General features: G+C 43.7%; 1 protein-coding gene across 1 annotated transcript in view; it reads left to right on the forward strand.

Annotated features, from left to right (window-relative positions):
• CDK13 (cyclin dependent kinase 13) overlaps positions 1–27,357 on the forward strand; it is a 284,521-nt gene that overhangs the window by 110,858 nt on the left and 146,306 nt on the right. Inside the window, 2 exon segments of the mRNA XM_029589531.1 lie at positions 4,784–4,954; positions 24,198–24,387. Of these exon segments, the coding sequence (XP_029445391.1) occupies positions 4,784–4,954; positions 24,198–24,387 (361 nt within the window).

Genomic DNA, 27,357 nt, shown 5'->3' on the forward strand with positions numbered 1-27,357 from the left:
TTGGTTACCTGAGGACAGGAAAACTACTCCTCTGTTTTCGTCGGCGAAAGAGCAATTTCAGAGTACTCAGCACTTTTGCTCTTCCAGGAGTTTGAGTAATCAGAAATCCCACTTGTTTGGGAAGTCTGTCCTTTTGAGCAAAGAAGCTAGGCAAAGATGGTGCCTTTGGCTCTGGAACTCCTCGATTTTCACAATGAAGTTTTAGGGGGCCCATACTCTGGTTCTGTCTCAATTTTATCAGAAGTAGGCCCACATCACTTCAGACCATTGAGTCTTGGAGGTGGTTTGCGACCGGTGCGCCTTGGAGCTTATCTGTCCTCTCTGATGCTTTTGTGGTTTCCCCTTGCCATTCTGCAGAAAAGCGGGCAGAGCTTCAGGCCACGTTGCAGAGGCTGCTCGCTCTGTAGGCCGATCCAGTTCCAAGGGATCAGGAAGGTACAGGCCTTTATTTCATTTACTTCGTGGTTCTCAAGAAGTAGGGCTCCTTTTGACCTATTCTAGATGTAAAGGGGGTCAATGAAGCCCTTCGGGTTACTCATTCCTGAATGGAAACCTTGAGGTCAGACATGGCAGTACTCAGGGGGAGAGTTCCTTACTTCTCTAGTCCTCTTGGAGGCTTACCTACACATTCCAATTCGGAAACAGCATCAGTGTTTGTGCTTTGAGGTTTTAGACTGCCATTATCAGTTTCAGGCACTGCCATTTGGCTTGGCCATGGTGCCCAGGACTTTTTCCAAGGTGGTGGCCATGGCTCTTCGCAAGGAGGGAATTCTAGTTCATCCATATTTGGACTGGCTAATGCGAGCCAAGTCTGATGCGGAGAGCTGGGTGGTGTCTAGTAGGGTGGTTCAGTTGCTGCAGCACCTGGGATGGGTAGTGAATTTGGCCAAGAGCAGCCTGCAGTCTTCTCAGGTCCTGGAGTATCTGGATGCCCGATTCGATATAGCTCAGGGCAAGGTGTTTCTTCTAGAGTCTCACATTCACCAATCTCAGGGCAGGTCCGAGCCCTGAGATTGGTCTATACGGTATGGTCATATCCACAGATACTGAAATCAGAGGCCACGGCGATAGAAGTAGTTCCTTGGGTATGCACGCATGTGTCCTCTGCAGAGAGGTCCCTTCTGGCCCGCTGGAGTCAACAATCTCAGGAATACAATATGCTGTTGACCTTGCTGCAGGAGGTGAGGCGACAGTTACTGTGGTGGTTATGCAGGGAGCATCTGGAGAAAGAAATGGAATTGGAGACTCCCGACTGATTGGTCACTACAGATGCGAGTCTGCAGGGTTGGGGAACTTGCTGTCGGGAACTAGTGGAGCCAGGGGCTATAGGCTCCTGAAGAGGCATCTTGGTCCATCAGCCGGCTGGGAGACCAAGCAATTTGGCTAGCCTTTCTGCACTTCGAGGCCTGGTTGGAAGGTAAAACTGTGAAAGTAATGTCAGACAACGTGACAGCGGTGGCCTACATAAATCAAAGGGGACTCAAATCAGCAAGTCTCTCAGGAAATGGATATCTCTCTTCCATGGGTGGAACAGAATTTGCTAGCGTTGTTGGCTTCTCGTATATCGGGTCAATATGTGGGCGGATTATCTCAGTCATCACAAGTTGGGTCCAGGAGAATGGGAATTGGTGCCTAAAGTGTTTTGACTCATTGTGGAGTGATGGGGTTGTCCCTTTCTGGATCTTATGGCGAGCCACAAGAACGCGAAAGTGGATCACTTTTTTAGTCTGACCCAGGATGTTCTAGCGCTCAGAATGGATGTTGATTCGGTTTTGACCCCCGGGAAAACTGCTCTATGCGTGTTTTGCCGTGGCTCATGATTGGTCATTAGTACAGAAGAGAGTGCGGCATCCAGGCTTGGTGCTCCTGGTGGCCCTGAATTGGGCGCACAGGCCGTGGCACGCGGATCTCCATTGTCTAAGGGCGGAGGATCCTTGACAGCTCCCTCTGCTCGGAGGGGGTGGGGGGTGTTTCTGCTGCAAGATCTGTTATTTTATGACAATCCGGATTCTTTTATTTGTACGGTTTGGCCCTTGAGAGGGCCTGTTGAACCGGGGATATTCAGGTGCAGTGGTGAGGAAAATACTTTTGCGGCGGTGAAAATGATCTACCTTCTTAGCCTATATCTGGGTCTGGTTGAGTCCTTGAACATTGGTGTCAGGGTCACTCTAGCCTTCCTGACTCAGCATCTATTCCTTTGGTCTTGGAGTTTTTACAGGAAGGACTGACAGTGTTTCAAGGTTCAGGTGGCTGTCATAGTGTGTTATCAGGGACACATACATGGGAGGCCCCTCTCTTCACATCCAGGCATGTTTAGACTCCTAAGGGGTGTGAAGGAACTTAGACACCCGTTGTGTTTCCCAATGCCTTTGTGGGATTTGAATCTGGTTCTCTCCTTTTTGGTGGGTCTGACCTTTTATCCTCTGGAGTATTTTTGTGGCTGTTGACCCTGAAGACGGTGTTTCTGGTTGCTATTTGTTCGGCAAGTCTGATTTTGGAATTGCAGGTCTTGTCGTATAGAGAACCCTTGTTGGTTATTACACCGGATAGGGACGAGTTAAGGGACAGTACTTGCCTTTTCTTCCGAAAGCGGTTTCAGATTTCCATTTGAATGTCTACATTATTATTTTTATTTATTTATTTATTTTCTTTTTTTTTTACCATCTTTAAATAGGGATTTGAATAGACAGGAATTCAGGAAATTGCGGCTGTTGGATGTGTGGCAGCATTTATTGCGTTACCTGGAGGTTACCAATGTCTTTCATAAAACAGATCAGCTTTTTTTTCCTTCACTGAGGTGTGAAGAAGGGGGAGGTGGCCTCTCGTGCCATAGTGGCTCGGTGGATTCAGAAAGTGGTGACAGCGACCTGTGTGGATGGCAGGAAACCTATTCCGAAGGTAAGCCCATATTTGACCCGGGCGCAGGCAGTTTCCTGGGCAGAATTGCGTTTGCTTTCTCCGGCGGAGATCCTTGCATACATTTTCCAGATACTGTGTTAGGTTTGGCAGTGTGGGAGGATTCATACTTTGCTAGGTCAGTGCTGCTTGGGCCTCAGGCAGCCTCCCACCCTTCTGGGGAGTAACTTTGGTACATTCCACTGGCCCAGATGAAGAGGTAGTCCCCACTGCATACGTGGATGCTGGGAAGCAGTTACCTAGTCAGGTTAGGGCTCAGCCAGTGTCATGGGCAGAGGTGAAATTGACTCCTGTCAACATTTGCTGAGTTGAGACATGGTCCTCCTTACACACTTTTTCCAGGTATTATTGTCTGGATGTCCAAGCCTGGGAGGACGCAGCCTTTGTACATGCGGTTTTGACTGGACTGCAGACAGCCTTCCGCCCTATTCAGAAGTAGCTTGGGTACACTTGTTCTGGATTCATCTGACTGGGCTCTTAGAAATGAGAAATTGCTACTTACCTGATAATTTTTCTTTTCTTTAGGACAGTCAGATGACTTCAGCTTCCCTCTCTTGGCTGCTGAATGTTCATATTATGGTCCTCCTGTGTGACTGTGTATGCAGGGATTACTGGTAAGTGTTAGTCCAGTCCCTAGACTAATATTGTTACATTGTTGTCTGAGCTCAGTATTGCCTATTGGCCAAATATTGAAATGGTTATCTGTTTTTAATCAGTTTTTTGGCTAGTCTGTCCACAGTTGCATTTGAAGAGAATACTGGCAGGCTGATGTCACTGCAGTGGTGTATATTCTGTTTGCTCTGTCTCCATCTGCTAGTAGAGGTGCATAGCCCACTTGTTCTGGATTCAATTAACTGTCTTAAAGAAAAGGAAATTATCAGGTAAGTAGTAATTTCTCAATTAAATAGAAGCACTTTATTTTTCAAATAGTGATTATTGGGAGGATGCAGTAATGTTTAGGTGATTTAGTATTCACAGTTGATTTTTGAAGAATATACTGGCTGTCTGTGCTGAACTATATGAGAGGGACATCAGCAAATTATTGTTCTGTCTCAATCTGCTGTTTGGGGTGCATAGCCCACTAAGGTGGGCTGGCTTGCCCTACTTCAAGGAAAGGAAATTATGTAAAGTAATTTCACCGTATCATAGCTAATTCAGCCCAGATTGTTGACAGAGAAAGCAAGTTTACTTACTGTAAATGGTATTTTCTATAAATAGGATGACTTAGTCCTGCTTAATCCCCCCTTGCTTTTCTGAGAAGTCAATTACCTAGATAAAGCTAAGTTCTATAGTTGACCAAAGGGCTCATGAAGCAGCAGTTGTGTGGGAACTTCCACACATGCTCAGTGGAGAAAAAGCTTTACTGAACTCAGAGAGGGGTCTGTTTGACTCCATTGGGTGACATCACTTGTGTCATGGCTAGTTCATCCTCCTGTCTATGGAGAACCCCGTTTATGGTAAATTTAAAAAAACAAACAAATTGTACTGGAAATTGCTTGGCGTATTTGGTATCTGCAGTAGTTTAATCAGAACTCTTAAGGTTCAAATACAACTTTTGAATGTTAATTGTTTAGGACATGGTTATGCATTACTTGGTATTGCATCTCTTGCATGCTAAGGCATCCAGAAACCATTTCCTTCAACTTCAGATAGTTATTAGACATGCATCATTCAAAGTAGAACTTTAACATTCACACGACCGAATGCTTTTAATATATAAGAAGCCCTTAATGAGTGTTAGATCATGTAAAAAACATAGTACAGTGGCACAATCATAAATTCGATATTCTTCTCATGCAGTGTCATGATTAGATAATTTTCTGTATTGTCGTAATGTAACTGAAATGCAGTTGTACAATTTTTGTAGGAGAAATGGTGGCACTAAAGAAAGTTCGGTTAGATAATGAGAAAGAAGGCTTTCCGATTACAGCTATTCGGGAAATCAAGATCCTTCGGCAGCTAAACCACCAAAGTATCATCAACATGAAGGAAATAGTGACTGATAAGGAAGATGCAGTGGATTTTAAGAAGGACAAAGGTATGCCTGCAGAACACAGTAATTCCTGTATAGGGCTGTCTGCGAGAATGATACTTTCCTTCTGCACATGCAGTATAGCATCTTGTTTGTTTTATAAGTATAAATGTATTTGTGATGACATATTAACTAGGATTTGTAGAAGATTATGGTGTTGCAAATACTTTCATATTTTTAAGTTTTAGTGTGTCCAAGTACTGTTTGGAAACACTTTATTTGCATTATTTATAACCAGTCTATACCAAGGCCCCAGGAGACATAAAAAAAGGAGCCATAATCAGATAAAAACATCATAAAAGCAAAAATAGAGAAACAGAAGCAAAAAATAAAACAAAATTCCCAAATATAGTCCATATGTCTCTCATAACTAAATGCAACTTCACATAAAAGCCTGTTTAAAGGAAAAAGGTTTTAACAGACCCTAAAATGGTTTACTAGGACACTCCAAATAATTGGAGCAGCTACTGAGAATGCCCGCTTGCTTGTGTCAATTAGCAAGGCCTGTCATATAGTTGTAACGTCTAGAGGCCCTCTCTTTGCAGATCACAATAATCTTGTGGGGTTGTATATTCTAAGCATAGAATTGATCCACAGAAGGGAGTCAAGAGAAAGCAGCTTATGAACAAGCATTGCAACCTTATATTTGATCCTCCACTGGTTTGGAAGCCAGTGGAGGTCAAACAGGACTGTTGTGATATGATCACTACTGCTGCGGCCAGAAATTAATCTTGCAAACTTCTCCAGTTTACATTCATTTGAGATGTCTGCAGGGCTTGTATCTGTGTTGAATTTTGATCTTCTCTGTCGTCATACTTACTAGAGATGTGAATCGGAACTGAAATCCGAACAGATTCTGGTTCCGATTCACATCTCTAATACTTACCTACGTCATCTATCTGAGCATACTTCAGACTGACCAAAGTGAAGATCAAGTTTCATTTTATTTGCATAGAAAAATCTTAAAACAAAAAAAACTTTGAAATGTTTGAATTTTTCTGAATGTTGAATACTGAGGCATATAGCTGGGTTTGAAACATTGTGTACCCTAGCTGTCTGTCAGATGCCATTCTAAATTTTTCAGTGTGAATGTATATGCTGGTAAGTTGTATGATTTAGTAGTTAGCCCACTTTTTCCATTAGGTTTGTTTATAAGCCATCAGATAATTTCAAACCAAAGTGTCGCACCATTGATGCCCATTGATCTTGCATCCCATTAAAACATCAGCAATATCCTGAGTGCTCAAGATAAAAGTATGAGCAATTTTAGGCATCTTGGTCAAATTTCAGTAAATCTCTAAGTGAACTGAAGCTGACAGTCTCTGTGATACAAAGTAAAACATCTTTCTACAAATTTTTACTACTTTTGCAGTTTGTTTTTTTTAACAGATTAAAAATAATGAATATGGCATGGTAAAAGGTTTGTGCAACTTTTCAGCTGCTACTTTTAACACCTTCGGTAGAAATAAGTTTCCAAGCGTAGTTTGTAGCCAGCTATGAGTCTTTCTGTTCTTGCTTTTGGAATTTTTTCCCACACTTACTTGCAGAACTCTTCTAGCTCAGAAATATTCATAGGTCTACTTGCATGCAATGCATGTTTGAGATCTCCCCATAGATTTTCAATAATCAAGTTAGGATTGTAAAGGCCATTCAAAAATCTTCATTTTTATTTTCTGTAAATACTTCATTGATTTTGAGATGTTCTGGATCTATTTTGCAGACTGAATAAATGCTTAGAGCCACTAGCTTAAGGTGTACAATCCTTTTTATTAAAACAAACAAATATAAGAAAACTTCTGGAGAAAACAGGTCACCATACAGGTTCACTTCCCTCAAAGATCCTCAGCTGATACCACCTCTGTCTACGCCAACATTGTTCTAATTGGTAGATATTGACACATCCTCTTAATAGGATGGTGGTGTAATGTTATCTCAAATTTGTTTTTAATTTTTAATTTATGAATTTTCTAATTATACATTCAAGAAAATACACTTGAATTTGCAAATACAAAGAAGAAAAGAAAAAGAAATCCAATGTAATAAACTTCTCTGCACTATCAAGTCCACAAGAGGGGGGAGATCCAAACAAAACCCCAGGAATATTCCATTAAACTATCAGGAAATGAGGTCTGACTTTACAGGAGGCTATACTAACCTATCATAGAAAACTGCAGGCCTAAAACGTTTACTAGTCAGTTACAGAAATAGGAGTAGATGCAGAGGGTGTCTTATCTTGTAAGAAATTAGAAAGTTGTAAAGGTGAAAAGAAAACATAGGTGGTGGTCTGAAGTTTAATTACACGTTTACATGGAAATTTTTAATATAAAGAAAGCTCCTATATCAAGGACCTTAGGCCTTAATAATAGGAACTGTCTTTTCTTTAGCTGTGGGTCTAGACAAATCATGGTAGATACTAATCTTAAGACCCAAAAATGTCTCTAACCAGTGATGAAAAAATAACTTCAGAATCCATTCCTTGTCTGACTTCAACAGAAATGAAATGATTAATGTGGAAGGTATCACAAGATCTTTCTGAATTGTTTCCAAGACATTAATTATGTCCAAGACTGGAAAAGCAGGAGTAAGAACTTGCAAACCTTGTTGAGTCTGAGATTCTTTCTTAAACAATGGAATATAATAGGCCCTAAAAATAATAGGTAGGGCTTGCTCAGGAATTTTTAAAATATGAATATTTTTTTAATTTTTTATATACCGAGGTTCCTGTATGACATACAAATCACTCCGGTTTACATAAAACAGTAAATCACCCATATTTCTTCCACATGTCTTTAGGGAGAGCCAATGGATCTTTAGAAAAATTTCATGTGAAGATTTCTCCCACATAACATAAATTGCCATGCTGGTTCAGACTAAGGGTTCATCAAGCCCAGCACCCTGTTTCCAACAGGGGCCAAACCAGGCCACAAGAATCTGGCAATTACCCATATTTGGTTCTCTAATTGTTCCATTTTATAGGATAACAGTTGGTTTTCTTTAATAGTTTTTCTGGGCTTCATCAGAATATCAACTTCCTTCAAAGAATAAGAAGCTCTATTCTCATCTACTGTCTTTTCATCTAGTTCCAGACACTGTTCCATTTTATGAAGGAAGGTGACTAAAGGGTTAATTTGGAGCAATGAATTCTTGTTTAAAGACTGAATCTTCCCAAATAGATTCTAATGTAATACAGTCCGGTCTTTCCAAATGAAGCTTCTGAATAGAAATTGGAAATATTCCACTCTCCAACTGTCGAGTCTCCACGTAGCCTGCAGCCTCCCTGGATCAGACTGAAGTCCCAGGGAGCTCCAATGCAGCTCCAGCAATGCTTGCGGCTTCCAAGCTCAAGGCAGCATTTTCCAGCATGCTGCCCTGATCCATTCTGCCAAGTTGTTCCGCATGTAGTGCCTCAGCCGGATTCTTCAGGGCCCTACGATCTGCTGGGGACAAAGATGTTTGTAGTTCCTGCAGGGCGGAGAGTTCTGCTTCCTCTCAACCACCCCACTGCGAACTTCTTCCTGGAGCAAATGAGCATCCATTGGACCAAATACTTGCGGTGAACAGGAAGACTGTCAAATCACGCTCCTTGGTGAGACACTTCCTCACTGAATGTGGCATTCCTGGTAAGAAGGAGAGAGGTGGTATGGAGCCACTTCAAATGCGTCCATCAGATCCACCATCTTGGATCCTGTCCCTCTCAAATATTTTAATGAGGCTAAGATTCTTTTAAGTCTTGTGATTGCTTCTAAATTGAATCCGGAAGAGGAGAATGAAACTTAAGACTAAACTCAACATTCTTTTTGACTTTCGACTTACGTTTAAGCATTTCAGCATATTTCATCCTGTCAGCAACCTTCAATAATTCTACAAATCTAATCGGTATAAATTCGCAATGCAGTAATAGCTTCTTAGGAAAAAACTTTGCAAAGCACTCCAACAGTTGTCTTGGTGAAATATTCAAACTTTTTTCAGCCTCAATTTCTTCACAGACTGCGGGCATTAGCTTCTAGGACATGTTGATATTCAGTTGAATTAATTTTTACCATTGCACAGTATTTCCTTTGCCACTGCTGCCACACAATCCCAAAGCATAATAGATCCACCCTTGTGCTTAACATTTGGTAAGGTGTTTTCTTCAAATGCTTCACCCTTTTTTCTTCAATTGTATCTTGTGATTGCGGTCAAACACTTACATTTTAGTTGCATCAGTCCAAAGCACTTTGTTTCAAAAAGATTCAGGCTTTTTGGGGGTTTGTTTTTTTTTCCATACTTAAGATTTTTGTGATGAGGTCATGGAAAAGATTTCCTTCTGACAACTCTCCCATGCAGATGATTGTGTAAGCAGCGCTGTGCTGTGAACAACCTGTCAAGCTTGAAGGACCCTTTGTCTTGATGGAGGTTTTATATTTAAAAATGGTGGCAAACACAGTTCCTGACTTGCGCACTGCAGGTACTCAAAGTAAGTTCACAAAATAGCAAATGGGGATAAAGCTTACATCCAATCCAAAGATACAGTCCAGGTCATTTCACAGGGGGATCCTTCCATAACAATGCAAACATAAGAGGGGCAAGACTTATGGTTGCAGGTAAGATAAAACTTAGGACTTCCCATTACAGTTTAACATTAATACATATTCAAGAAGAACTTGGTTCTCCTCCAGGACCTGACACCCTTTCATGGCCTCCATGCCATCTAAATGCTGGGAACACATGTTAGGTGTCAAAACACTTCTTTTGAGTCCCCTGAGAACCAATCTGAATTCTCTGGGGTGGGACCAAACACCAGCCCTGAACCAGGCAGACCCTAATTCAAAACCAAAGAACATTCTTTCTTCTCTGATATGACTCCAGTGTCAGCTAAACTTTTCAGGTTATTTGCAGTGAACTGTGGGTTCTGTTTTGCAGATCTGACCAGTTTTCAGGCAGTTCTGTTAGACTTTTCTTGGTCTTCCAGATCTTGCCCTTACTTCAATAGTTCTATGTAACTTACATCTCTTAATGTTTCTACCAGTTGAAATAGCTAGCCTCTGTATTGCTTCATGGTGAAATTGCATCTTGATTACTGTGTGCAATTCTGGTCGCTGCATCTCAAAGATATAGCTGCACTGGAGAGAGTGCAGAGAAGGGCAACCAAAATAAGGGGCATGGAATACTCTCCTACAAGGAAAGGCTAAGAAAGTTAGGGCTGTTTAGATTGGAGAAGACACGATTGAGGGAGATATAATAGAGATCTACAATATCATGAAAGGACTTGAACAGGTTAATGTAAATCTTATTTACTCTCTCAGATAATAGGACTAGGGGGCACTCCATGACATTAGCAAGTAGCTCATTTAAAACGCATCTAATTTTTTCACGCAGCACATAGTTTGGATAAGTTCTTGGAGGAGAAGTCCATTAACTGCTATTAATCAAATTGACTTAGGAAATAGCCACTGCTATTACTGGCATCAGTTTGGGTACTTGCCAGTAGCCTACATTGGCCACTGTTGGAGACAGGATGCTGGGCTTGATGGACCCTTGGTCTGACCCAGTATGGCATCTCATGTTCTTATGAAGCATTTGGAGATTTTTATAGTATTCCCTGTTTTGTAAGAGTGAATTATTTTAATTTTCAAATGTTTATACAGCTGCTTATAGGAGCCTGTGCTTGTTAAAAGTAGAAGGAATAACAATTGAGTCAAAGCATTTAACTATAGAATTATTTTCACTTGACTAATTGAAGGCCTAACAAGTCAATTGATGTTTGGGCCTTATTAACAACTTAAATAGTAATGAATCAACTAGAAAGGTGTCTAAACTTTTGCTCATGCCATATTTACTTCATTATTTTCAAGATGTTACAATCAACAGATAGTAATTTTGCATTAAACAAAGGTGTGTAACTTTATACCATATAGAGACTGTCAACTTCTGTTCATTTAGAGATTCATTGAAACACATTTTTGTGACCATGGGTGTCTAAACGTTTGCACACAACTGTATTACACAACTGTATTACTCTTAATTGTATTAGTACACAACTGTATTAGTACACAACTGTATTACTCTTAATTTTATTCAGTAGCTTGTGAACTGCAGTGTAAAATATATTTTCACACTGCATGATTTTCAAACAGCTAGTTTTTCCTATTATAAAGTACTGTATAACAAGATATTTTACCTATCTTTCAGACTGCTAGTATTTTATGGATTCCTCCACATTTCAGTGGGAATAGCTCTGCTAAATAACCAACTAGACATGTCTGATTTTATGACATCTGACATGTCACAGAAACACTGCATTAGTAGATACAAGGCATCATTAGTGATATTGTGCTAGACATGCCATGTGTTCCTATTAGATGAAAAAAATCAATTAGCTGTCATGCTGCCATATTGTACTACATAGCAATTAAACTAGTAGCATGATAACTATCCAGAGAACAGTAAAATTAACTTTTATTGATTTTCCAGCAATCAGGACCTATGGGTACTGTGCCTCAGAATATTAGTCTGTAACCAGAATCTTCAGACCATATCACTTTTGTTTCAGGTTACTCTCATTGCTGCTGCATTCTGTCCATTCCCAGACTTCTGTTTCTGACTAGGGAGGACAATTGTAGCAATTCAATTCCAGAGAAGGGAGCCACTAAAGTTGTGAAAGATTGTTTTAATTTACTTATTAAAAAAACAAGAGAACATAAGTGTTCTGCTTATGAATGAATGAATCTTTTATTTCAAGATCATATGTAAAATTTCAGCTATATCAAACTTTTCTTCTGTTTAGATTGACACACCTGTACCTCACTCGTACTATTAAATATCCCTTGCTTACACTATCCTATCCCACTGAATATATTGATTTATTCAAAATCAAACTACACCCCTTATTCATACAATCCCGCCCCAGTAAAAATATACTCGTCTATTGAAAACCCACTTTAAAGACTTATTAAATACCCCTAACTATTTGTCAACGTTTTTAACTTTTTATTTTAACATAACTGTTTTTTTGCAAGATTTTTATTACAGAATACCTTCTTATTTTAAAAGACATCTTTTGTTATACAGTTCCCAATGATGAAAATATTAAGATGGTGTTCCAGAGAACCAGTTCTATTCCAGATAATGAAAATGAACAAATTTTATTTCAAAAACACTTTTTTTCTCAAAAACCAATTCCCAATGGTGGAAATATCCAAACAGTATTCCAGAGAACCAGCTAGATTTAAAACAAAAAGCAGACTAAACACTTTTTTTCTCAAAAACCAATTCCCAATGGTGGAAATATCCAAACAGTATTCCAGAGAACCAGCTAGATTTAAAACAAAAAGCAGAATTCTGGTTTGGCATTTCATAGCAACTGAGCTGACTCAGCATTGTGCAGTTGTCTGGAACAGATTCAAAGTAGCAAACACAGCTCAGTAGGGAACTTCTAGCCACCATTTTTTGGCCAGTTTCACTGTAACTTGAAAACTTTATATGTAGTGTCTGCTGATGCAATGTTTCTGTCTTTCTGGTAGAATGGCACTAAAACCATGGATATTGTCAGCTGGTCTTCATTTGACCATATTACTTGTGAGACTGTGGGTTTATTATTGGTGTTGAGAGAGATGGTGAGGCAAGACCTGGTTTAATAGCAATCTGATATATCAATTTATTCGAATTATATAATGTATAAGTTTGGGTTTTTTTTCCTCTGTGAACAAGCAACAACAGAGCAGCCATAGAAGTGGGGGCTGTCACCAATGGCACCGACAACAGAGTGTGATTTTCCCAAGCTCAAAAGCACAAATCTTTCAGCATCCTTGGGTATTCCTGCTTTGAGTCTCCCCAGTTTTTTTTTTTTTTTATCATCTGCCTCAGCATTGGTTTGAGTTTTCAATGCTGCTCTTTGTTTTGCTGCAAATATTTTGGGTTCTTAATATATTTTATTTCTTTATAATTTATTTTTTCTGCCATTTCAAGTCTAAGAAAAAGGAAAGCTTTATTTTCTTCTTAATTCCTTGCCATATCTTATAACTTGCCAAGAGCAGGTAAGAAAACTTTAAGCTTTGTGTGAAATACCACCCTTAAATGGCAAGTCAAGACCAAAGCGGCCTATGCAGTGTCATGGTCTGGAACGTGACTCTACTCAGTATGAGCCATGTGGTAAAATGTCCCTGTGACTAGTGATTTTTGTTTTATAAAGTTAAGTATGAGCTATTGTCTCCTCCCTTGGAAAGAGAGAGCTCAAATAACTTTAAAAAAAAAAGCGAGAATCCAAGAGGTTAGAATCTTCAAGGAAAAGGGAGAGTAGTTAGCTTTTTCATCGTGCCAACTATAGAAAAGGCAGGAATCTTCCTTCTGAAGCATAATTCAGTGCCATTGGGTCTTAGTGCAGAAGTCAGTGGTGTTGAAAGTCATCAGCACAGATGTCACACAAGTATATTTCTACATGATCAAATTCCATTCCTATCTTAGTTTTGGAATTGGACTTTTCAGTTAAGCAGCCAATAATGCTTCTACCTCTTCCACCAAAATATACTTTTGTACAGAAGCTCTGATCAGATTTTGTGAATTCATACATATCCAAAATACTGTCTACTTCTACCTTTTCGGAGCTAGTCTTGAAAATAATTTGTCTGCATATCTTCAATTGCAATTTTCCATTATTTGCTATCAGAATGTCCATTTGCTTTTTTTTTTTTTTTTAAGCAGTTACCTTCCTTACCATCTTCAAAGGAAAAATCTGCAGCTAAGTCTTGTCAGATTCAGGTTTCCGTTTATTCATTTAAGTTTGATTTTGTTATTGATTCTCTGGGACTGCCTTCCATTCCATCTCCAGAACTTCCAAGAACTTTGATGCCTCCAAAGGACGTCGTATTCAGCATTTATTAAAAAATGGCAGAGTCTATACCAATCGGTTTAGAGGATTCACAGAATTCCTTGTGGAATTTCAAGGAGATTTGTAGTTTGTACAGCCACCAAAACAGCTGTTGCATTCCACAAAGCATTGCAGGACTTGCAAGCAAAGCAATGAAAAATTTCTTTCAGAGCCTCCATTTGCAAAGAATAACCTTAGTAATCTTGGTGCAAGATATTTCCAAGTGACAACATGCCACTACAGTACGTTACTCCTCATGCACATCTAAGAATGATAGTTACGACGACACAAAATATTGCTGGAATCAGCTGCTTTATCCCATGTCACAAAGAATATTTCTATTCAGACATTGCATTGGTGGGCAATGCCATCAAATTTACTTTTGTGGTCGGCCCTTTCATCCACTGCAGGTGCAGAAAACGATAACTACCTATATGTTCTCATGCGACTGAGCCCATTTTGATACTTTGTTTTCGAAGACAATGGAACTCTCAAGAATTCAATCTCCATATCAATTTGCTAGAGTTGAAAGCAATCTTCAAAGCACTTCAGGTATTCAGTGTTGGATAAAGCAGTCAGTAGATCAAATCCAGATGGAAAACCAAGTAGCAATGCTCTACATAAGTAGGGAGAAACAGGTGCTCGGCTTGATGGCGGCAACCCTGGAAGTGGTGCCGAGGGGTCAAATGCATCATCTCAAGATTATTCGGTTCAGCTCCACCTGCTAATGGAAATTTGGTCTTGCCTCCAGTGATGGTTGCAGGAGGCTCATCTGAGAGAGGGAGTTTCCTTGTCCTCCTCGACCTGGTTGGTACTTATGACAGATGTGAATCTCTAGGGTTGGGGAGCTCACTGTCAGGAGCTGTCGGCCCAAGGGCATTGAAATGCTGAGGAGTCCTGCTAGAACATCAATCACCTGGAAGCCCATGCAGTCAGGTTGGCATGCTTTTGCAGTTCAGCCACAGACTACTGGATCAAGCGGTCCATGTGATGTTGGACAACACGACAGTGACCTATATCAATCGCCAGGGAGGAACCAAGATCCAGCAAGTGTCACAGGAAATAGACCAACTTATGGAATGGGCGGAAGGACATCTACAGATGATCTCTGCCTCGCTCATTGCAGGAAAAGACAACGTAAGAGCAGACTTTCTCAGCAGGGAGAGTCGGGACCCAGGAGAATGGGTGTAAGCAGCAGAGGCATTTCAGCTAATTGTGGATCACTGGAACCTTCTGCTAGCAACATTTCGCAATGTGAAGGAAGGTTCCTTGATTCTTCAGTCACAGGAGAGATCGTGGTCCCTGGGCATAGATGCTCTCGTACAGGTCTGGCCAGAAGCCAAGTTGTTTTATGCCTTTCCTCCATGTCCCTTGCTGGGCAGGATAAGTCGCACGATCGAAGGCCTCAGGGGGCTAGTACTCCTGGTGGGCACCGGACAGGCCCAGGCATCCTCGGTATGCAGATCTGCGAAGACTCCTGGTGGAGACCGCCCATAGTCTTCCACTGCACATGGATCTGTTGCAGCAGGGACCGGTTCTTCACGAGGATCCAACTTTTTTCTGTCTTACAGTTTGGCCCTTGAGTGGGCTCACCTGTTTAAGCGTGGATATTCTTCTGCAGTGATTGCCACTTTACTCCGCACTCAAACGTTCTCCACTTCCTTAGCCTATGTGCGAGTTTGGAGGGTATTTGAGGCCTGATGTGAGGAGAATGGTGTTCTTCCTTATTCCGTTAAGATCCCGCACATTCTGTTTGCAGGATGGGTTGAATAAAGGATTGGCCCTTAATTCCTTGAAGGTGCAGGTTGCGGCTCTTGCCTGTTGAATGGTGGTTCCTTGTCTCATACTGATGTGACCTGTTTTTTGAGGGGAGTAAAACATCTTAGGCCTCCCTTGAGGTTACCAGTTCCATTGTGTAGTCTTAATTTGGTCCTGGATTTCTTGGCAGGCCCTATGTTTCGACCACTGTGTAGTTTCCTTGTGGTTATTGACCTTGAAGACACTTCCTGGTGGCTATATCTTCTGAGTGTCTAATTTCCGAACTGAAGGCTTTGCCTTGCCGGGAGTCTTATTCCATCCTTCTGCCCAAAGTGGTTTCGGAATTTCATTTGAATTAATCCATTTCCTTGCTGTCTCTGGATAAGGTCAGGGATGCGGAGAGTATCGCCTTCTGCGCCCCTTGGATGTCATGTGGTACCTGGAGTTTTCTGAACCTTTCTGGAAGATAGATCGCCTGTTTGTCCTCCATGGCGGCAGTAAGCAGGGCGCTCTGGCTTTGCGGGCTACGATAGCTCGCTGGATTAAGGAGGTGATCACGGCTGCTTATGTGGATGCTGAAAAGCTGCTACCTACACAGGTTCGGGCTCAGGCAGTGTAACAGGCAGAGGTTAGATTGTCTCCGTCGATAGCTGCCGAGCTGTGACGTGGTCCTTCTTACATACTTTATCCAGGTTTTATTATCTGGATGTGCAGGCCCAGGAGGATGCAGCTGTTGTGCGTGTGTGTTGATTGGACTGTGGGCAGCCTTCCACCCTGTTTGGGAATAGCTTTGGTACATCCCTCTGGTCCTGAGTCTCTGTACACTAGGAAATGGAGAAATTACTTACTTGATAATTTCATTTTCCTTAGATGGAATCAGCTTCCCACCCTTGGCTGCCACATGTGTCAATAGTCGTCCTGTTGGGCTCCATGTCCCAAGGGATTACTGGTAAGCATTCATCCAGTCCATAGATTGGGGTACCTAGATATTCTTACTTGAGTTCAGTGTTTCTTGTTGGTTGACGTACAGGTATGGTTGCCTGTTTTTAATAAAGTTTTTGCTAGTCTGTCCACAGTTGCTTTTGAAGAGCATGCTGGCAGGCTGGGGTCACTGTGGGAATAAATGTTGTGACATCAGCTTGCTCAGTCTCCATCTGCTGGCAGGGGAGCATAACCCACTAGTTCTGAGTCCATCTGTCTAAATTAAGGAAAACAAAATTCTCAGGTAAGTAATTTATCCATTGGACTTGTTAAATCTGGTTTTCTTGGCTTCAAAGGCTAGCGGTGACTCTACCAATTTGTCTTCCCATTTTTCCAGATCTCAATCTGAGTGCAATCTCAATCTCTAGCCCTATCAGCATGGATGTTGAGAGCAAGTTGGTAATAGCCATGCCCTTCTGACATAAAGTGAAACAAGTTATAGAGGCAGCTAAAAAGATCAGCAGTTAAATCAGGTGTGGCCAAATCCATCCCTCAAGAGCCACAAACAGACCTGGTTTTCAGGATATCCAGAATGAATATGCATAAGATATATTTGCATATGAGGCAGTGCATGCAGATTTTTCATGCATTTTTATTGTGGATAATCCTGATAAGCAAACTCTTGAGGACTAGAGTTGGCCATTCCTGAACTATAGATAGTCTTAACGTCAAGTGGAAAAGATTTTCCATATAGTGCAAATCACATAAAACCCCTTTGAATGTCCAACTTCTGTACTCCTCCAGTATCTTCAACATACTTCCAATTTTGGGCTAAAGTCAAACATTGTAAGGGTACATTTGAGTGCTGTTGCAGCATACTATCAATATTTCCATGGGCAACCTATTTTTCATCATCCACTTGTCTCAAAATTCATGAGCAGGACCTTAATATGGTCCTTTTTCCTGCTAATGAAATCTGTTTAATCCCTTAGTTACTGTTTATATGAAGTACCTTACCTTATAAACCTTAATTTTAATAGCAATAACTTCATGCAGAATAAGCAAACTTCAAGCTTAGGTAGTATATCCCCCATACATTCAAATTTAAGAATAGAGCACTATTAAGGACAGACCCAAAGATGGTGGGGTTTTTTTTTAAACCTAAAGTGGTTTCTCTTAGCACAAGCAGGATGGTAGTCATTACCCATTGTATGAGATCATCGAATGGAACCCGGCACAGAACTTTGGTCTCAAAAGATTCTAGAACGCTCAAGCTTGCCCTACTGAGCATGTACAGCTGTAGTCATCACCCTGCCCCCTAGGCAGAGACCCTCAGTTTTTTTTTTTTTTCCCCCCCACTGAGCCGTGTGGTAACGGAAGCCGTGTGCTCACTGTATTCAACTTTGCTCTCTTTTCACAGTTCTTGTAAGTGATTTTTTTCTAGAGCTGCAGCTGTTTCCTTTCCTTTTCCTTAAGGTAGTTTTATTTCCTCTCTTTTTCCTCCTCTTTCCAACTGTCTGCTGGCTGCATGGTGAGCTTTCCCCTATGCAGCCTGGCAGAGTCTACTAGAGATGTGAATCATTTCCGGAATCGTTTCCGGTATTGTGTTCGTTTCTTGTGGTTCTGACCACTTTTTTTTTCGGCTGTTCTGAGCCGGAAAAAAAAACCCCACCCCGACCCTTTAAATCTAAGAATCCCCCACCTCCAGACCCCGCCCCCAAAAAAAAACTTTCCTAAAGTACCTGGTGGTCCAGCGGGGGTCCCGGGAGCGATCTCCCGCTCTCGGGCCGTCGGCTGCCAGTAAACAAAATGGCGCCGATGGCCCTTTGCCCTTACCATGTGACAGGGGCTATCGGTGCCATTGGCCGGCCCCTATCACATGGTAGGAGCAATGGACGGCCTGTGCCATTTTTTAAGATGGTGCCAGCTGTCCACTGCTCCTACCATGTGACAGGGGCCGGCCAATGGCACAGATAGCCCCTGTCACATGGTAAGGGCCATCGGCGCCATTTTGTTTACTGGCAGCCGACGGCCCGAGAGCGGGAGATCGCTCCCGGGACCCCCGCTGGACCACCAGATACTTTAGGAAAGTTTTGGGGGGCTCGGGAGGGTGGGGGATTCTAAATAATTAGATTTAAAAGGTCAGGGTGGGTTTGGGGGGTTTTTTCTGTGCCCTTCCCCCCCCACCCCAAAACGATAAAACCACACAAATTTAGTGGGGTTTTCCTATCGCTTTCAGGGACTCCCCGATACTAGACGGCTTAGAAAATATCGTACGATATTTTCATCTGTCAGAAAAACGATTCACATCCCTATCTGTTACTATATAAGAAAAAAGAAAGAAAAACTGCTTCTGCAGTTTTGTATTGTCCTCTCCTTGCTCTGTCTCCTTTTTCTTCCTTTCCCCGGTGCTGACAGGACTGATTCAATCAGTGATCCACATAGGCCACTGAGCCTGGTGACTCGCATGAGTTGTAGCCGGGCTGGAGTTTCATATCCTTTCACAGATCGATTGGCATCGATGAATTTGGATGGTGGAGGGATTGGGGGCCATGCTTGTTCCTGGGGGGGGAGAACTCATCCTCCCTACATCCCAAGGAACTAGTCTTTGCTGGCGGGAGCCCTGGATGAGCCCTTCATGCTTGCCAGTGTTGGCATGGCAGTGCAGTCTCCTTGGGAGAGAGGGTGAGCAGAAACCTGGGCTAGCAGCTTGGTGCCACACCTCAGTGCCATGCCCAGTAACGTTTTCTGTGCACATCTGTGACCAGCACACTGTTCTTCTGACGCATCGATGTCAGGACTGCTTCAGGGACCAGGCCCACCATTGTGCACCATGGTTACCCTTGATGCCGTCTAGGTGCAGGACCAGCAACTATACGTAAAGGCGTCCTGTGCCATCGGCATCAGTGGAAGTGGAGTCTCGCTGCACCGGCTTGGACATCGAAGTGGCTGAGTAGTAGTGTAAATCAATGCCATTGATGCCTTGATGCTGTGCTGCCCTCGATGCCATGGTGCCTTTGCAACTGTGCCCTTGATGCCCTCTGCCCATCAAGATGCATGTGTGGCCAGCCTTGAGGCTGTCTAGGTCAAAGCGGTGGCAGGCCCTCTATGCTGTTTGTGTGTAGCCTCGATGCTGCAGCAGCCCTCGATGCCGTCGAGGTGCGTATCCTTGATGCCGTGGCTGCCTACTAGGTCGTCATGGTGCATCTCCTTGATGCCATTGCAATGTGGTGTTGCTCTGATACCATTGATGCCCTCAGGGCCGCGATGCCTCTCGTTACTGCCTCAGCTATGTCCCTGAGGCCATTAACCACCGGGACTCTTGGAAACCCCCACATAACTCTGCAGTCCTCAGGTGGCGGGGTGTTTAACCTTGAACAGATCGAGCGCAGGGGTTGCCATCTACTCGAGGCACTCTGGCACGCAGTGGTCCCATGCCCTTGAGTCTCCATGATGGTGTCCTCTGCGAGGCACTGAGGAGCTCTGCTGTCCCTTCACAGGCTATGGCTATTGAACATTGGCTGCCAATGATCTCTGCATTGGAGGCCCCGCCAGGATGCATACACAATCGATATTATGGGCATCATCACCGCATTGGGCACCAGTAGCTGCAGTCAGAGGCCACAGAACATGACTGCAGTACCCCATGGGCACCTTCAGTTGTCAGGAACTTCGCTGCTGCTGTTCCCTAATTAAATCGAAGGCGAGCCTTTCCTGACGCAGTTTCAAAGGCCCGCCTCTCAGTGTTATCAGGTTCTAGAAAGGGCAATGCTTGTTTGGCAGGTTTTTCTGTGAACTGGGGCCTTTATTCTTTGAATCGGTGAATTTCCTTTGAGGCCGGGGAACAGCAGCGGCAATTGTTGGACCAGTTTTTCACTGGGGCCCCTCCATGGATTATGGTGGAGACCTTCCCCATCCGAGGCTGGCTGCCTGCGGTGGGTTGGTTGCTTCGGCACCTCAGTGATTGTTTCAATTCTTCTCTGGGGAGCAGAAAGGTCTTTTGGGATCTGGAGGCCCCAATCTCAATACTTCCCCCTGGAAGGGGAAATTTGACCGGGTTCCAGGGTAATCTTTATGGGTTCCCCTCTGGTCACTTGACTGTGCATTCCTTTGAGGAATGTCCCTTGTTTCTACATTTCCGGAGAAGGAATGGCACTGTTCTGGCTGGTGTTCACTCTCAGTTTCTCACCAGCCCCAAGAACCGGTCGAGTGGTAGCACGCTCTGTCACTCTAAGACAAGGCAGCCTGTCTAGTGTTGCTCCCCGGTGACCTTCCAGTGTTTCCCCTGTTCAGGAGTCACATTGATACCTGCTGGCTTTGTGGGCGTTTTTCTTAGGGATTGCTATCACCAGTCATTCTTGCCTGCGGGACCCTCTGTGAGGAAAGTTCTAGTCCATCAAATGCCTTTTATCCTTCCCTCATGTCCATGGCTGAGGGAGCTAGGGGATGAATGACCCCGCAACAGAGGCACTGCTCTTTGCTCACATTAGCGTGCAAGCTATTCTTCCCCTTTATGGGATCACCCTGTCTGTGGTTATACAACGATGGGCCATTGCTGGACTGTGTGCTCCTGTTGGGGGGGGGGGGGGGAGTATATGCACTCATGGATGGGGTAGTGATACCTCAGTCGTGTGTTTGGCAATCTGTTCCAGAGATCACCCTGGGCCTGCCCTGGTGCCCTTTCGGTTTCCAGGCCGATAATGAAATCCTGTTCTACCAGGGTTTGCACAATGGCGACTCCCCGGCTTCCTGTCTCCTAGTGGAGTTTTCGGAATTTCTCCCATAATGTTCGTTCGCTCTGTTTCTGCTGTTCCACGCAGGCTGAGGGCTCTCTCGATGAGTAACTCCCTGCTACACTCGGCAGTGAGTTGCTCACTTGGGGTTGTCTTGCCCCTGCAGTCCACCAGTTTGCTCCTTGTGTTTTTGTTCCTTCTGACTTACGGTTGCATTGTCGGGGGGGGGGGGAGGAAGAAGATAAGCTAAGGCGCTCGTCGCTTATCTTCTGTATTCCTGCAGAGAAGGATACACCATGTTTTCCCATATATTTTCACGTGCTCTGGCCAATGCTGCCTTTAGCTTTTCTCATTTCTCTAGGTTGCCCAAAGGGCTTTCCTGTTCCTCTGTGCTATCCTGTGGACAGGATAGATTAATGTTTTCTTGAAAGGTGCTCTTGGGTGCGCTTCAGGCCTATATCATCTCCCTGCTCAGGAATTTTGGGCTACAGGTCTGTTTCAGGGATTGCCCTTTATCCTCTGAAACCCTTGACACTGTCAGCTAGGTCTGATGCTTTGGAATGCAGTGCCTGTACCAGGACCTGCTGTGGCTTGCTGTTTGTTCTTCCAAGTATTGTTTGGGTTTCTTCTGCCCATTTTGCCTGTGCACTCTTCTGCAGAGACATTCGGTCCTTCATATGTCAGTGGTCTGCAGTTTCTCTCTTGGGGGCTCTGGGCCCCAGTTTTTCAGTTCTTTTAACACCAACAGAAACTGCGGTCTTCGACCAAGAGTCTTCTCTTGTCTACATCTGTGGGTTATTCCTGTATCCAGGAGGTTTTAGACATAATATTCAGGTTTACTTATCAGGATCACTGTTTGTAAAGTTTTCCGTGATGCGAAGTTTGCTTCTGCTTGCACTCGCATCACTCCTCTGCCTTAGGCACCCCTGCTATGCAGGAGGGTTTGTGTCTGTCTTTTCTATGGTTTTCTTTGTAGCAACCCATCTCTTCCCAAGCCTGGAGTCCTGGTGGGTTAGCTGCCTCATATATGCAAAGTAGAGAGGTAGTGCTTCAGCACTGTGGTTTTCCTGCTCTGTCCTGCTCGGAAAGCCTTTAGCTAGGGATTCACCCATATGTGAGGGTGATGAATACGACTGAACATGCTCAGTAGGGCACGTTTGAAAGCTCTAGAATCTTTCATACCAAAGTTCTGTGTTGGGCTTCATCTGATTATGTCACCCATGTGTGAGGACTAACATCCTGCTGGCCTAGGACTACACCTGTTACAGGTAAGTAACTCTGCTTTCTGATTCCCATCTAAACCAGTCCAAAGTTCCCCCTATATTTTTTCCAAAGCCTCATTTCCCTGTGACTGAAAAAACTCTCCACACATTAGACTGTAGAAGAGCCATATTCATAGTTTTCTCTCATATGACTTAAACAAGCAAAGACTACCAGTCAAGAAATAAACACAGTTTGGTTGTCACAGTGCGATTTTTCTTTCAATGCAGGAATTCAACTTTCAGGCACAGTAAAAGCTCAAATGCAACCATCTGCAACCTCTGTTGCTCCCCTATGATCAGCATCCATTCAGGATATCCATATCTTTACTAACATCACTACATGGACAAGGATTATTGTAATAGGTTTGGTCAGGCAGTAGTGCTGCAGAATTTATTTGGAGAACAGCGTCCACTTTCCCTCCAACCTCGAGTATGGTTAAGTCCAATCTACATACAAATACTTATTTATTGCAACCCTTAGTTTGGGTCTCCCCACTTGTGTCGCTGTTTTGTTGCTGCTTGTCCACAGAGAAAGCAAAGTTACTTACGTGTAACAATGTTTGCTGTAGACAGCAGAACAAAACAGCCACACAATGCCACTCTCATCACGGTGAAACATACCTTGTAACCGAGGAGACTCGCATAGCAGTGGTTGCATGAGGATATCCATACATTCTCATAAGATTTATTCATTCTTTTGAGCTCAGGAAGAGCACATGCCATTATTGGTGCCATCAGTTATGTAACCCACTTATATGGCTGATTTCTTCTGCTGTCCACAAAGAGCACCTGTTACAGGTAAGTAACTTCACTATATATCATTAGCTATGGTCTTATTTCTAAAGTTTTTCTCCCATTTTGTAGTTGTAGTGAAAACTCTTAACAAACTAAGTCTCAAGTTTTTCTTCATTTACCTTTTGAATGTACAATAAGTAATCCTTAAGTATTCCACCAAAAATCTACAAACAACTTCTCAAGCTTTACTTGCACAGAGTGTCAATGTTACTAAGTTGGTACTTCATCCACAAGTGGGCCTTCCCTCCCTCTGACCCCTACAGTGTCTCAGGGAGAGTGCATAGTGCTCTAGGACAGGTTCTGCAGGAGGTTGGAATGCAGAGGTGGAAAAAACTTTGAAAACCTGAGTGCCAGACAAGATTTTTAGGAGGTAGGGAAAACTTTTCCCTAGCAATTGCTTTCTTCTGCTTTTAGTTCTCTCCTGTTCTATTTTTTAAAATGTACTCTTCTCCCTCTTCCTCACCCTTCTGCAACCAACCTACTAAGTCTCCACCTAGCCTGACTAGTCAGTACCTCCTTTCCTATGATATGGGACTATCCCGGTCTCAGCAATAGTGGTCTTACTCATCTTCAGCCCGGAGGCAGAGGCTGCCTTGGACCTCAGTAGCAGCAACTTTTCTTCTTTGTAGTCTGGCACAAAGGGGGCTGTAGCAGCAGGTAGATGTGCCAACTTCTAATTCACTAAGCCATAAAGGCTAGCAAATTTGCAAAGTGGATTTTTGACGTGTATAGTAAAGGTGCCATTGTAAATTCACAGCAAAAGGGGTAGTTTGACAGAAGTTCAATAGAAATCAGAACAGATCAGGCCATATGTTTTCCTGCTGTAGCTCATTTTACCACCAAACCATTGGAGGGTTTCACCCATTCAGTTTTGTCCCCACAGCCATCTTACAAAGAGACTGTTCAGTAATTACAAGGAATCTTTCCCTTTCTAGGTGCATTTTACTTGGTGTTTGAATACATGGATCATGACTTGATGGGGCTGCTGGAATCCGGATTGGTTCATTTTAATGAGATTCACATCAAGTCTTTTATGAGGCAGCTGCTGGAGGGTTTGGATTACTGCCATAAGAAGAACTTTTTGCACAGGGATATCAAGTGTTCAAATATTCTACTGAATAATAGGTAAGGACATAATTTTACTGCAAAACTGACATTTTTTGTTGTATCACCAAATTGTGCATTTTTTTATGCAGGGGCTATAGCTTTTCTTGTGCAATCCCACATGGAATAAGGTGCCACAATTAGTGCATCTATCACCGGAGATCTTACCTTGCAGAAGGGCTTTGAAAAAAATTTTGTTGAACCTGAGTTAGAGGGGAAATTTTGGGGAATGAAATTTTTTATTGTAAACTGCCCAGAGCAGTTTCATAAGGTTGGTATAAATACCTAAATATACTAAACAGTGATCTGTAACCATCTAATGAATATCACATAGCCACTAATTTAGTAATATCAGCACTACTGCAGTTCTTATAAAGCATCAAAAACGCCCATTACTATTGTTCAGTGCTTACATATCCAAACACTCTTCCATGTCTCCTCTGCTTGTGAGACATTGGAAACTAAAACTGAAATAAATTGGTTTTTAATTCCTATTCTCTAAAGATCAGCAGGTTCACCAAGTCATACTGGTGGGTCATGTAACTGCACTTTGAGCCAAAAACCTTTACTGTGCATGCACCAAAGATGTCTGATAGCTCCTCAACAGCCTCACTGTTTTGGAATTCTAATTCCTCTAGTGCCAAAAAAAATAACCCCTCCACCCTTTATTTCTCCTAAGCAGGTGTTTGATACTTAAGTTTTCTTAACTTCTTTCCTTAGTCTTGTTAACTGGCATATAGAATTTTCTTTCCCTGTTGTGGGCACTTAGTCTGACCAATTTTCTTTTTAAAATTTTTTGGTCATCTTTGTTTACACTGCGTCAGTTTCTCACCATGTCAGAACAGGAGACCAGTTTCAAATTTTGTTTCAGATACTGATAAGATCTCCATTGACCATCCATGAAGTTTGCTATCTTGCCAAGAAAGAAAAGTCCAGCCACACAAATCTAGAACTGGCGACTTGACAAACTAATCATGGAACTGTGTTGGGACTAATGCTGAAGGGGCCCTTTTCTACTTCAATGACTCAATTGGAGGATAGTCCAGGAGTCAAGACAAGTCTGGCTTCCCCATCCCACTTGAGCCAAGACAAAGTGATCGGGACACTTGTGCACATAGCCTGAGAGGGCTAGCATGAAGTGACACATGGAGACTCTGAAGTATTAGCGCACCTCTTTGGCATATACTCTGAGAACATGGAGATGCATAGGACATCTTCCTGTTACCAAATCTAATTTTACAAATCACAAAAAACTCAGGTTCCCTGTACGTACCAGGATCAGTCCAGGACACCTGGGTTGTGACTCCGCACCAGTAGATGGAGACAGACCAAAACTTGTGGGCTGAGCCATATAGGACCCTGTGCCAGTCACAGCCCCTCAGTCTTTCTCTGTCTCCAGTAGATGGTGCAGGTGCAGTCACAGCCCCTGCCTGGCATGATTCTGATAGTCAGTCAGGTTCGGTTAATTTAAGTGATTTGGTGTTTTGAGGTAAGCTTAGGTGAGCTTTCAAAATAGGTTTGTTTTTCTGGTGAGTAAAGTCTGTCCACCCTGCCTCCCAGGGGGGTTGTGAGGTTCTGAGGGGACCATCCCCCTCCTGGTCGAGGCCGCTGCTAGGGTCGAGGACCCGGCTTATCTAGTAGCAGCGTCAGTGGTGACACTGGGGAGCCCGGTTCACTCACCCCTGCAGGAACAGGGCTCCAGAACCAAGGACAGCAGCAAGCTTTTGTAAAAAAAAAAAAAAAAAAAAAAGGTTTCTTGTTTTTTTGTTGTGCCGGCTCTCCGTTTCTTCGCGTCACCGCTCCGCTTTTGGGGGGGAGGGCGCCGGTAACAGGAGGGAGGTCGCCGATTTTGAATTTGAATTTTATTTTGATTTTTGCCGCGTTTCCCGCCCGTTTTTTGCCGCGATCGCCAGCATGCCACAAGGGTCGGCCTGCGGCTCGGCTCGCGCATAGGTCTCTGCAGCTCCTGTGTCACGGGCGGAGAAGGAGTGTGCCCGGAGCGCCGCACGGGGGGGGGGGGCTCGGCTGATAGGCCCCAAGATTTTTTCCCGCTCAGTGCGGGTGCGGTGGCCATTTTAAGTTCCGGCCGCGAAATCGCTCGGATCGCAGTAGGGGATACAACTCTGCCCCCCGCGCTTTCCCCGCAGCGGGGTCTGGCGGGGGGGTCCCCACGGAGGGGCTTCGGTCCCCGGTGGCTACCGGGGATGATTCTTCAGACTCGGGTTCTTTTTCAACTGATTTTGCGCTTCTGTTGCGCAAGGTTCTCAAATATAAGCGTAGTAAGTGCAGCCAAAGGGGCGTCGCTGTGGGGAGCACCCGCAGGTCTGCCCCGAAGAAAAAGAAGACTACAGATGTGGCGGAGGCCTCCCGGGAGCCCTCGCGGGGGAAGCATCCTCCGCGTGGCGTACCTCAGGATTCTGAGACGGAAACTTCATCGGCAGTTGACTCAGTCGCCAGAGGAGCCCCTGATGGGGCCGAGGCGGCGGCTGCGGACGGTTCCGTCCAGCCCAGCGCGGGCAAAGGGACACTAGCCGTGGAAGGGGATGACCCCAAGGTGGTCCGGCTATTTCGCAGAGAGGAACTGTCCCCGCTAATTCCAGCAATTCTTCAGGAACTGGGAATAGAGGCTCCGCCGGTGGTGGTCCGTCAAGAGGCAAACATGGATCCGGTGCTCTTAGGCCTAACGGGGCCGGCAGTAGCATTTCCTTTTCACTTTTCGTCGACAGATATCCTGTTCAGAGAATGGGATACGCCGGAGTTAGGGTTGAAGGTCAGCAAGGCCATGGACAAGCTTTACCCGCTACCTGAGGATGCGCTGGAACTCCTTCGAATGCCGAAGGTGGATTCCTCAGTCTCTGCGGTGACAAAGAGGTCGACCATTCCGGTTACGGGAGCCACGGCTCTCCGGGATATACAGGATAGGAAACTGGAAGTGCAACTCAAGAAGATTTTTGAGGTGTCTGCCCTGGGGGTGCGGGCTGCCATCTGTAC

The sequence above is a fragment of the Rhinatrema bivittatum genome, chromosome 2 (assembly GCF_901001135.1).
Source record: "Rhinatrema bivittatum chromosome 2, aRhiBiv1.1, whole genome shotgun sequence".
Lineage (NCBI taxonomy): Eukaryota > Metazoa > Chordata > Amphibia > Gymnophiona > Rhinatrematidae > Rhinatrema > Rhinatrema bivittatum.